Source organism: Petromyzon marinus, chromosome 2, assembly GCF_048934315.1.
Source record: "Petromyzon marinus isolate PM22_M1 ecotype Great Lakes invasive population chromosome 2, UKy_Petmar_22M1.pri1.0, whole genome shotgun sequence".
Lineage (NCBI taxonomy): Eukaryota > Metazoa > Chordata > Hyperoartia > Petromyzontiformes > Petromyzontidae > Petromyzon > Petromyzon marinus.
In genome coordinates, this window is record NC_133668.1 from 25,043,046 (window position 1) to 25,054,631 (window position 11,586).

The 11,586-nt window shown below is 50.9% G+C and overlaps 1 protein-coding gene across 1 annotated transcript; it reads right to left on the minus strand.

Moving 5' to 3' along the window:
* Nucleotides 1-189: 189 nt before the first annotated feature.
* LOC116944673 (uncharacterized) lies at nucleotides 190-10,786 on the minus strand. Its single transcript, XM_032958425.2, has 4 exons — nucleotides 10,259-10,786; nucleotides 3,722-4,429; nucleotides 3,271-3,365; nucleotides 190-2,332 (listed from the first exon to the last, which is right to left on the minus strand). Exons 1-4 carry the CDS (start codon nucleotides 10,580-10,582, stop codon nucleotides 2,230-2,232), a joined length of 1,230 nt encoding a protein of 409 aa, XP_032814316.2. The 5' UTR covers nucleotides 10,583-10,786; the 3' UTR covers nucleotides 190-2,229.
* Between the last annotated feature and the right edge of the window lie 800 nt (nucleotides 10,787-11,586).

An 11,586-nucleotide genomic window follows, 5' to 3' on the forward strand; every position in this document is an offset into this window, starting at 1 on the left:
TAAAAGGTGGTATTCATGATTAACATTGTGCATTTTTTTCAATTTTGGATTGCTCACCACTGGCCCATGAAGTTATTAAATGATTTATAAAAAAATATAGGATATAAAACGTCAATAGATATAAACAGCTGTAATATGTACACATGGAAATATAATTGTGCAGAATGAAAACACTCAGTAGGTCGTGTACAACTTTTTAAAACATGTATTAAAAACAAATGTACAAAAAGTGACAATGATTGTAGTACACATCCTTTCGGCTTGTTCTAAACTCCAATAAATAATACAGAACATGTTCTTAATTCACACATCTTATTTTGCACAAATCACAACAAACCAAAACGTTCACGAAAGCCCTTCCATTGACGCACTAACCATCGTTGTGCCAACCATTATATTTAGCGGTTTCTCTCTTTTTTTGTACAAATTTCGTTTTTAAATACGAATACCTCGTAAATATACATCACAATATCAATGAAATGGGATCCCATCTGACAAACCAAGTCAATGAAATTGAACAACAAATATGAACATCAATAAACCGCAAATATAATGTGGTACACAGTATTTAGCAACTATTTACGAAATGGTTAATAGATGCTTGGATTGAACGGAATTCGACTGGGGAGGATTAAAAATGAATGATTACATGTCTGATAACTCAAGGAAGCACACTTGCTTGGTTACCCATCATAAGATTCGTGAGAACAAAAAAAATTCAAGGTCTTGAAGATCTTTAATTAAATAGCGACAAATCATAGTGCGAGACGTTGACATTTAGACGACGCTGCTTCTGTCTCCGCAGTATTTTAATCTACAATTCTCCGTCTCGGCGTGCGGTCAAAATTTTCAAGAGGTAATTCGGCCAATTGCGGCTGTCTTTCGACGACTTGTAAGACTATTTTGTTGAAAAGAATAATATGCACAATATGTACTTCCAGTATTTAGCAGCGTTTGCTCACACAGTTGCGGTTCTGTTCCAACCCCGGTCATAGTTTCGTTCAAACTTTCAGGCGAGTAACTTTGCGACGTGCGGAAGCATACAGTGTAACGATCGATAGTGTAGCACTATGCGCCTGGGTGTGCGCGCATTTAAAATATTTATGCAATTGCCGAAAATGGTTTCCCCAACCTTTTTTCCAAAGTTGTGGAAGAGCATTCGAATTACAGATTTAGACACTTTAGTGTTATACTGTCCGATTATTACATGTGAAGCGGCATCGTTGAGCGCTGTGATATTGTCACGACTCGCCGCCTGTAGTAATAGATCCGGGTCAACAGGGGGCGGAAGGGAGGCTGATGGAGATGAGTCGGGCCGTTGGGCCAAGGTAACCAGGTTAGCTCGTGACCAGAGATGCAGGATAACGTCACACTCCAAGCCCCTCTAGATGGTTCCAGAAGGGAGGAGTGGCTAGGGGCGGAGTGAGCCAGGAACTGGATATAAAAGCCGGACCCCTGAACGGGACCGGGAGTTGTCGTCCACTCGAAGATGAAGAAGCTGCCCTGAAGACCTAGGAGCCGGAGCCGGACCCGAGGACCTTGGCTGGGTCGGGTCAGTGTAGCCTCCCTAGACCCCGATAGCGGAGGACTCTATAAAGATTGGTCCCGAGTGTATAGGGCACGCCAGTGAAGAGGCCGTAACTCCCTAGTGTAGCGGGTGGAAGGGGTTGTACCCCTTCGTGTTCTAAATTGTTATTTGTAAAACAAACGTGTTGCTTCTAACGAGAAGTCTCCCTCTAGTTTGTACCCATGACACATGTACATTTCAACCGACTACAGTTTCCTTACGGCTGAAGAAACTGCATGCGCGTTTTTTAGAGAGCTTATAACAACGGACCGATTCAGATGATTCCATATCGCAATGTACGGAATCGAAAGATGATGCATTAGCATTCAAAAATTTCTGATTTGAGCGTTGTTGTCTGTGCAGACGATATTGATCATAATGATAAGTACAAATTAAAACATTTCTTAATGAGTGAATTGTGACCCCGAGTTGAGACAAAACCCATCGCGAGGGGTTAAAATCGTTACACTGACACTATTCGTGTCAAGCAAATACCGGGGTAAGGAGAGCACATGCATTTTGACAGAACACCTGCGATGGGTTTATGACAAGTTGTTTTGAATCTACGTACTCATTCATTCGATGTGAAAATAAAAAAAAATTGCAGAAAAGTGTACCAGCAACCCAATTGGTGCAATTACTAAATTTACTAAATGTTTTATTCATCTAAGTGTTAGCCTCTTTTCATAGAACGCAATCACCACTTGAGGACATTTCAAGTTAGCTTCTCTTGCCAAGACCAAGTCTGCTTCAGCACAGCCCTTCCTGAAATGAGACGTAAAAGCAAAAAAACACGTTCAGTCATGTTGACACAGTAGACATTAACCAGTATGGTTAATGGATGGCCCATTTTACGCCCAGGATGCGTTGCTAAAAATCTTAACGTAAATTCTCAAGTACTTAAATCGAAGCAAAGAGATGGGATGGTGGATCTTAACATGGTACAGTATCTAAACTAACTGTTTTATCTCACCAGGTAAGGCCCAACGAGCTGTATAGCTCTTTTTCAGGAGCGACCTGGCCACAAATGATAGCTTAATCAAGTGACTTGCGTGGAAATTTATAGCAGCTAAATAACTCTAAAGACATGTTGATTCTAAATGTAGTAGGAAAAACCGGAGGACCAGGAAAAAAAATGCACATGACCACAGAGAGAACATGCAAACTCCAAATATACAAGCGCCAGGGTCGGGATTGAACCCTAGACCACCCTAAACAGAGGATGCTCAGTAAACCCATTACGATCTCGACCGTAAAACCTTTTGTCTGAAAAGTGTATATTATTGATATATTCAGATATATTAACTTGTATATTATACTGTATGTATTATTAGTTTACCGTATAAAAATAGTTTACACTTGTATAAAAAATAGTCGCCATTAAAATGGGGGAAAAAATATTAATAGAGTACACATGAAAGATAATATAGGCAGTCTGGGACGCTAACACTTGGGTACCACCTGGGGCATGAATGTCGCTGTGAAACGTAGAAAATGTGCGTCCCAGTGGTAGTTCGTAAATCTCCAGTACGTCACAGCGAGGTACAGCGGTACGTAAAACGCGATTGGGTATCAATAAGTTGAGTACGTTACAGTGAAAGTACGTAAAACGGGAGGGAATAAATTGGGGAATTCCTGTATAATACTCCTTTATTTGGGATGTTTGGAAAAACCCACACGTATATCTTGCAAAATGAACTCACCACTTCATCAGAAACATCAACTCGCCCGTCCTCTTGGTGATGCCACAGATTTTTTCTGCCTCCAACCCACGATTAAATCCATGCACCATCTTCCCCTGAAAAAAAAACCACACTCGTGTCATGACATCCTCAAAACGTTGCAAAAATTACCCATGTAATTTCAACGATGAAAATAACATCATACGATTGATAAAAATAAATCCTTTATAACTACGTGCAAGTCCACTGAGCGTGAAAGTAAATCACAGCAACTGAAAACAAATCGAAGGAAAATAAACAGGTAAAATAACTCAATACAAAACATAGCACAGCGAAACAATTTCACAATCCATCAGAAATGCAGAAACTCGACTCAAACGGAACGTAAATTAAGCCTAATGTTTTCGACGGCTAGGTTTTAAAAGCTAACGAAAAAGATACACACATATATATTTCATGTAGACACACATACCTCCACAGCCCTCCTGTACATCTGCCACTCCGTTCTCGTGGTCAGAGCTTTCGGAGGACGTCCCCTTTTCCTTTTTGGCATTTTAAGGGGCATCCCTACGGAGCGCGCCAGGGCCTCCGTGCTGGGCCGCACTCCACACTGCGTGTCCTCCCTAGGCTTGAAATCGGACGCTTCGCGCTTCACCTCCACGTCAAGCGCCTTCGAGTCCATGCGTGCGCTCGCGAACGAATCCCCTTGCTCGCCTGACGCCACGGCACTGTTTTCCTGCTGGCTGGCGGACGGTGGGCAGTCCCCCGCGTCTTTGTCAGGAGGCGAAGATTCGCACGTCTCCTCGCTTTTTTGTGAAGAGCAACTGTCGGTGACATTGTCTCCCGCAGGCAATTCCTCCTCCTTCTGAATATCTTCCTCGCTCGGCCTAAGATCTTCCAAATCCTGCTCTAAATCCCAACATGATGAATCCTCCTCTTGCTTGAATTGTTCATCCAGAAGTGAGTGACACCCATAATCTTCCGAATCTTCTGTAATGGGCAAGTTATCGTCATCGTCGTCATCATCATCGTCATCATCATCTTCTCTCTCTGCCAAGCCAAATATTTGAACGGGAGCGCCCTCATCTGCAGGCTGATCGTTGACCTGCTCCATCATTCCATCGCCCTCGTACATCTCATCTGAACTGCCATCGCTCCAGTCGATCTCTGACAAGGAATACTGGAACAAAAAGAGGCATGCACATGCAGACATTACCATCAATGGTCACATAGCAGCCAAATGAAGCAATACCGTGCATGCTTGTTAAAATGTCCATAACGCATCATAATACAGAATTGTAAGACATGCTACCTCAGTTGATAGACTCAGCGATGGACAGGGAGAAGTGGCAAGACCACCGCAGGGAGATATGGGTTAAGGAAACGGTCATGCTCAAAAAAACTAACGAGAAGATCAATAATAATATGATGGTTTTGAATGGCCAATGAAAGGCAAACATCACATATTCAGTTCTGCCATTCAGTTGCTTTGTACGAGAGTTGGTGAATTGCAGATATACCAGCTTCAAGTTTATATTCTGGGAAATACGAAGTTCTCACAATCGCAATCTCTTAGGCTTGTACGTATATTATGTATGTTGAACTTGTTTCACACCGCATGTAGCCAACTGTGCTAATCGGAGGTGTGGGAGAAGGACCACAAACTATTTTCCACTTGTCCATAGGTATCCGCATCTTCTGCGGCTTGTGTGGATCCGGTTAAGTGCTACCCATTGTTTCCGTGGAAGATGGAAGCAAGGCAATGTGGTGGCGATGATAGGGTTGATGATGAGCTGTGCATAACGGAAGCAAGGCAGTGAGGTGGTGTGTGGGGTTGCTGCTGAGCTATGTGTAACGGAAGGCGTAGTGGAAGCCAGGCAGTGTGGTGGTGACGGTGAGGTTGCTGACGAGCTGTGTGTGGTGGTAGCCGAGCAGAGCGGTGGTTGTTTGCTGGGCCCATTGCTTGAATCCCAGGAGGCTATGTAGGTGAGTGCAGTGATAAAAAATTGTTTTTATTAAATAAACAATTCTAACATTTTTTGTCAGTTCTCCAATTCTATTCCAACTGTGCTATCAGCGTCATGTAACTAGACGAAGAAATATCGATTCTAAACACCCGCACATGTGGGTTACATACATGTACAGCATTAGTGTCAATAAACTTCTGAATGAGAGCCTCCCCTAACGCCGCGTAATTCGTGGAGGTTATTTAACCGTACTTCACCACGCTGGTCAACGCGAGTTGGTCAAAGCGGGGCACATAAACGTCGGCGCATACAGAACCAGACACACGGTTACTTACTATAGTTCAGCAAGCTGTACCGACGTCCCACTTGAAACCCATATCTTACTTGTAACCTCTGTATAATCCACGATTTCATGTTACACTGTGTGTGCGCGCGCGCGCAGTATGCCACGAAATGCACACACACACACAGGGTGTGTGTGTGTGCATTTCGTGGCATACACACACACACACACAGGGTGTGTGTGTGTGTGTGCATTTCGTGGCATACACACACACACACACAGGGTGTGTGTGTGTGTGTGCACAGGTGGAGCAGCTATCACCTTGGGCAGTCAACCCATAACACCTGGGAGGGGGGGGGGAGGGTCTGTGCCGTGACCTAGCTAGCTCTTGTCCAGCACCAACGAACCTTCCAAACGTCACGCGATTGGCCTCAAGGTGCGGCACCTAGCCTGGCACAAGCGCCGTGGTGGTGTTGAGTGAGCGGTGGTGTCAGCTACAATGTCACACGGCAAACACAAAAGATCGCCCCGTAAAGCCTTACACGGATGGCGAGAACGGTACACGAGGGGGCTGGGTGGCCAGCACCACGCCCGGCCGCCTTTGTCTCTCCCCAGTAGCGATGTTTACACACCGCGCATGGCACTCATTTGAGGCTGAGTCGACCTTAAAGGAGGGACCCATGGACGGTGGAGATGATCGTCACCGGTGTTGGCGGGAATCTAACTCGAGTGACCGGGTTCGTAGCGCAGCGCTAACCATTACACCACCGCTCCACACCGGTACGCACCGGTAACACAAAGATCCCCCGTATAGCCTTAACAGACTGTAGGGGCAAGTGCTGCTAGCGAGCACTTATTATGGCCAGAACGGTACACGAGGGGGTGGGTGGCCAGCACCACGCCCGACCGCCTTTGTCTCCCTAGTGGCGATGTGTACACCCCACGCCAAGTACTCATTTGAGGCTGAGCCGACCGAGGGGAGGCCCAGGACCGGTTCAGATAATCGTCACTGGTGTTGGCCGTGAGCGGGAATCGAACTTGGGTCGTCGGGTTCATAGCGCAGCGCACGAACCTCTCCACACACACAGACACACACACAGACACACACACACACAGACACACACACAGAAACACACACACAGACACACACAGACACACACATAGACACACACAGGTACACACAGAGATACACACAGACACACACACACAGGTACACACACAGACACACACACAGGTACACACAGACACACACACACTCACAGACATATAGATACACACACACAGGTACACACAGATACACACACACAGGTACACACACAGACACACACAGACACACACACAAGGTACACGTGTACGTACCGCACAGCACCTGGGCGAGTGTGTGTGTCTGTGTGTGTACCTGTCTGTAACCCGGTGACACGAGTTCGATTCCCGCTCACGGCCAACACGTGACGATTATCTGAACCGGTTCCGGGCCTCCCCTAGGTCGACTCAGCCTCAAATGAGTACCTCGTGTGGTGTGTAGTAAACATCGCCACTGGGGAGACAAAGGCGGTCGGGCGTGGTGCTGGCCACCCACCCCCTCGTGTACCGTTCCGGCCTTCATAGGTGCTCGCTAACAGCACTTGGCCCTACAGTCTGTTAAGGCTATACGGGGGATCTGTGTCTGTGTGTGTGTCTATGTGTCTGTGTGTGTGTGTCTGTGTGTGTGTGTCTGTGTGTGTCTGTGTGTGTGTCTGTGTGTGTGTGCGTCTGTGTGTGACTGTGTGTGTGTCTGTGTGTGTGTCTGTGTGTGAGTGTGTGTCTGTGTGTGTCTGTGTGTGTCTGTGTCTGTGTGTGTGTGACTGTGTGTGTCTGTGTGTGTGTGTCTGTGTGTGTCTGTGTGTGTGCGCACGTGCCAACCACGCCACCCCGCATGGCTCCGACTTTGCGCCTTCTTCCTCTTTCACAAGACTGGGGCCTTTATTTCTCTATTCATCTGTATTCATCTGTATTTCTCTATTTCTCTATTCATCTGTATTTATCTGTATTTCTCTATTCATCTGTATTTATCTGTATTTCTCTATTCATCTGTACACGTGTTGTGCGTTCGGCTGTCCGGCGGCATGCCCTGGAAGCGGGTCCCGAGCCTCGCATTAGGTCTACTCGGCCTTAAAACGAGCACTGCACCCCTGCGAGGTGCGTTAAGACTTCAGCACTTGGGGAGACAAAGGCGGCCGTGGCCAGGAGAGCATGTGGGGGTGTGCTCCTCGCCACACCAACCATCCACTTCGTGTGCCGTACAGCTCGCTAGCAGCACCGTGCCTCTAAGATCTTCTGTTAAAAGGCTACACGGGGGATCTTTGTTTTTGTGTACATCGTGGCACTGTAGCGTACAGTGCATTATAAATGTGTGTCCTATATGCAATAACGACACATTGCTCGGTGTGTGTGTGTGTATCACGTGTATAGTTTAAATTATATCATCATCATGTCGAATCGGTCTTATCCAATGCTGGACGATTTTTGTAATTGGTATCGTGTTGTAGTGTGACAGCAACGCTGTGGGGAGTGCTGACGCCGAGAATTATAGCCACGAGCAATATTACAGCACACACACACAGACACACACACAAAGACACACAGACACACACACAGACACACAAAGACACACACACACACAGACACACACACAGACACACACACAGACACACACACAGACACACACACAGACACACAAAGACACACACACACACAGACACACACACAGACACACACACAGACACACAAAGACACACACACACACACAAAGATACACACACAGACACACACACAGACAAAGACACACACACAAAGACACACACACAGACACACACACAGACAAAGACACACACACAGACAAAGACACACACACAGACACAGACACACACACAGACACACACAGACAAAGACACACACACAGACAAAGACACACACACAGACACACACACAAAGACACACACAAAGACACACACACACAAAGACACAGACACACAAAGACACACACACAAAGACACACACACAAAGACACACACAGACACACACACAGACACACACACACAGACACACACACAAAGACACACAAAGACACACACATACAAAGACACACACACAGACACACAGTAACTGCAGTGCCCTTACACTCCAGTCCCTTCGACAAAAACTCACTCTTGGGGCTGCCACCCACCCCTCTGCCTCTGGTTTCCCACTCCCCCCCTGTGAAGAACACCCCCAGACACACACAGTACTGTACCTGCAACCCACCTCTTCATCATTCACCCATCAACACCACATTCTCCCTCTCTCCTAACCCACCACCCCCGTCGCATCATCTTAAGGGCGCGCTGCTGTTTGTTGTATCCCCTTAAAACCCCCGTGGCCTCACCCCCCACCCCACCAGGTAGGGCCTCACCCCCCACCCCACCAGGTAGGGCCTCACCCCCCCACCCCACCAGGTAGGGCCTCACCCCCTCACCCCACCAGATAGGGCCTCACCCCCTCACCCACCCACCCCACCAGGTAGGGCCTCACCCCCCCACCCCACCAGGTAGGGCCTCACCCCCTCACCCCCTCACCCCACCAGGTAGGGCCTCACCCCCCCACCCCACCCACCTCACCAAGTAGGGCCTCACCCCACCAGGTAGGGCCTCACCCACCCCACCGGGTAGGGCCTCACACCCTCACCCCCTCACCCCACGAGGTAGGGCCTCACCCCCTCACCCCCTCACCCCACCAGGTAGGGCCTCACCCCCCACCCCACCAGGTAGGGCCTCACCCCCTCACCCCCTCACCCCCCCACCCCACCAGGAAAGGGCCTCACCCCCCCACCCCACCAAGTAGGGCCTCACCCCACCAGGTAGGGCCTCACCCACCCCACCAAGTAGGGCCTCACCCCACCAGGTAGGGCCTCACCCACCCCACCGGGTAGGGCCTCACCCCCCCACCCCACCCACCCCACGAGGTAGGGCCTCACCCCCCACCCCACCAGGTAGGGCCTCACCCCCCCACCCCACCCACCCCACCAGGTAGGGCCTCACCCCCCCACCCCACCAGGTAGGGCCTCACCCCCCACCCCACCAGGTAGGGCCTCACCCCCTCACCCCACCAGGTAGGGCCTCACCCCCCCACCCCACCAGGTAGGGCCTCACCCCCCACCCCACCAGGTAGGGCCTCACCCCCTCACCCCACCAGGTAGGGCCTCACCCCCCCACCCCACGAGGTAGGGCCTCACCCCCTCACCCCCCCACCCCACCAGGTAGGGCCTCACCCCCCACCTCACCAGGTAGGGCCTCACCCCCCCCACCCCACGAGGTAGGGCCTCACCCCCTCACCCACCCACCCCACCAGGTAGGGCCTCACCCCCCTACCCCACGAGGTAGGGCCTCACCCCTCCACCCCACCAGGTAGGGCCTCACCCCCTCACCCCCCCACCCCACGAGGTAGGGCCTCACCCCCCACCCCCCACCCCACGAGGTAGGGCCTCACCCCCCCACCCCACCAGGTAGGGCCTCACCCCCTCACCCCCCACCCCACCAGGTAGGGCCTCACCCCCTCACCCCACGAGGTAGGGCCTCACCCCCTCACCCCCCCACCCCACCAGGTAGGGCCTCACCCCCCCACCCCACCAGGTAGGGCCTCACCCCCTCACCCCCCCACCCCACCAGGTAGGGCCTCACCCCCTCACCCCACCAGGTAGGGCCTCACCCCCTCACCCCCCCCACCCCACGAGGTAGGGCCTCACCTTGTACCGGCTGGGCCTCGTGGAGCGCCGTGGTGCGTGGCCGCGCGGCCGCGGTCTCCTGTCGCCGCCCGGGGCCCCGGCGTGCGCGGGGTCCCTCGACCTGCTGGGGCTCGACCCCGAGCTGAGGCCCTGCTGGTCCCGGGGTTCGGCTGCCTCCCAGTCTCCCGTGAGCTCGTTCGGCCCCAACTCCTCGTCGTTGCTGCTGCTGCTGTCGCTGCTGCTGCTGCCGCCGTTCCTCGTGGTGGTTTTGCTGGTAAAGGTGGTCGCGGTGGTCGCGGTAGCGGTGGTGGCGGTGGTGGTGTGGCCGGACCTATTGGCCTGCATCCTTTTACCCGGGTCCGTCCGGGCCTCGAGTCGTGGGCCCGACCCCTCCTTGCTCCACCAGCGCCAGCTGTAAGCTGGCGGCGGCGGCGGTGGTGGTGGTGTGTCGTCCTGGTCGTGGTAGTAGTGGTGGTGGTGGTGTGCTCGTGTGTGTGTGTGGGTCTGTCACCCGGAAGGAAAGAGAGGGGGGAGGAGTTGAAATGCCGGAGACAGCACAGCGACACCAAGCCAAGCCGCTGGCTCACTGCACGCTCGCCAACATTCACACTGCACACACACACACAGAATCACACTGCACACACACACACAGATTCACACTGCACACACACAGATATTCACACTGCACACACACACACACACAGATTCACACTGCACACACACACAGATTCACACTGCACACACAGATTCACACTGCACACACACACAGATTCACACTGCACACACACACACAGATTCACACTGCACACACACACACACAGATTCACATTGCACACACACACAGCTTGCATTGCACGCACGCAGATTCACTCTGCACACACACACAGATTCACACTGCACACACGCAGATTCACTCTGCACGCACGCAGATTCACTCTGCACACACACACAGATTCACACTGCACACACAGAAATTCACACTGCACACACACACAGATTCACACTGCACACACACACAGCTTGCACTGCACACACACAGCTTGTATTGCACACACGCAGATTCACACTGCATACACGCAGATTCACTCTGCACGCACCAAGATTCACACTACACACACGCAGATTCACTCTGCACACACACAGACTCGCTCTGCACACACGCAGATTCACTCTGCACGCACCAAGATTCACACTACACACACACAGATTCACACTGCACACACAGATTCACTCTGCACGCACGCAGATTCACTCTGCACACACACAGAGTCACACTGCACACACAGATTCACACTGCACACACACACAGATTCACACTGCAAGCACACAGAGTCACACTGCACACACAG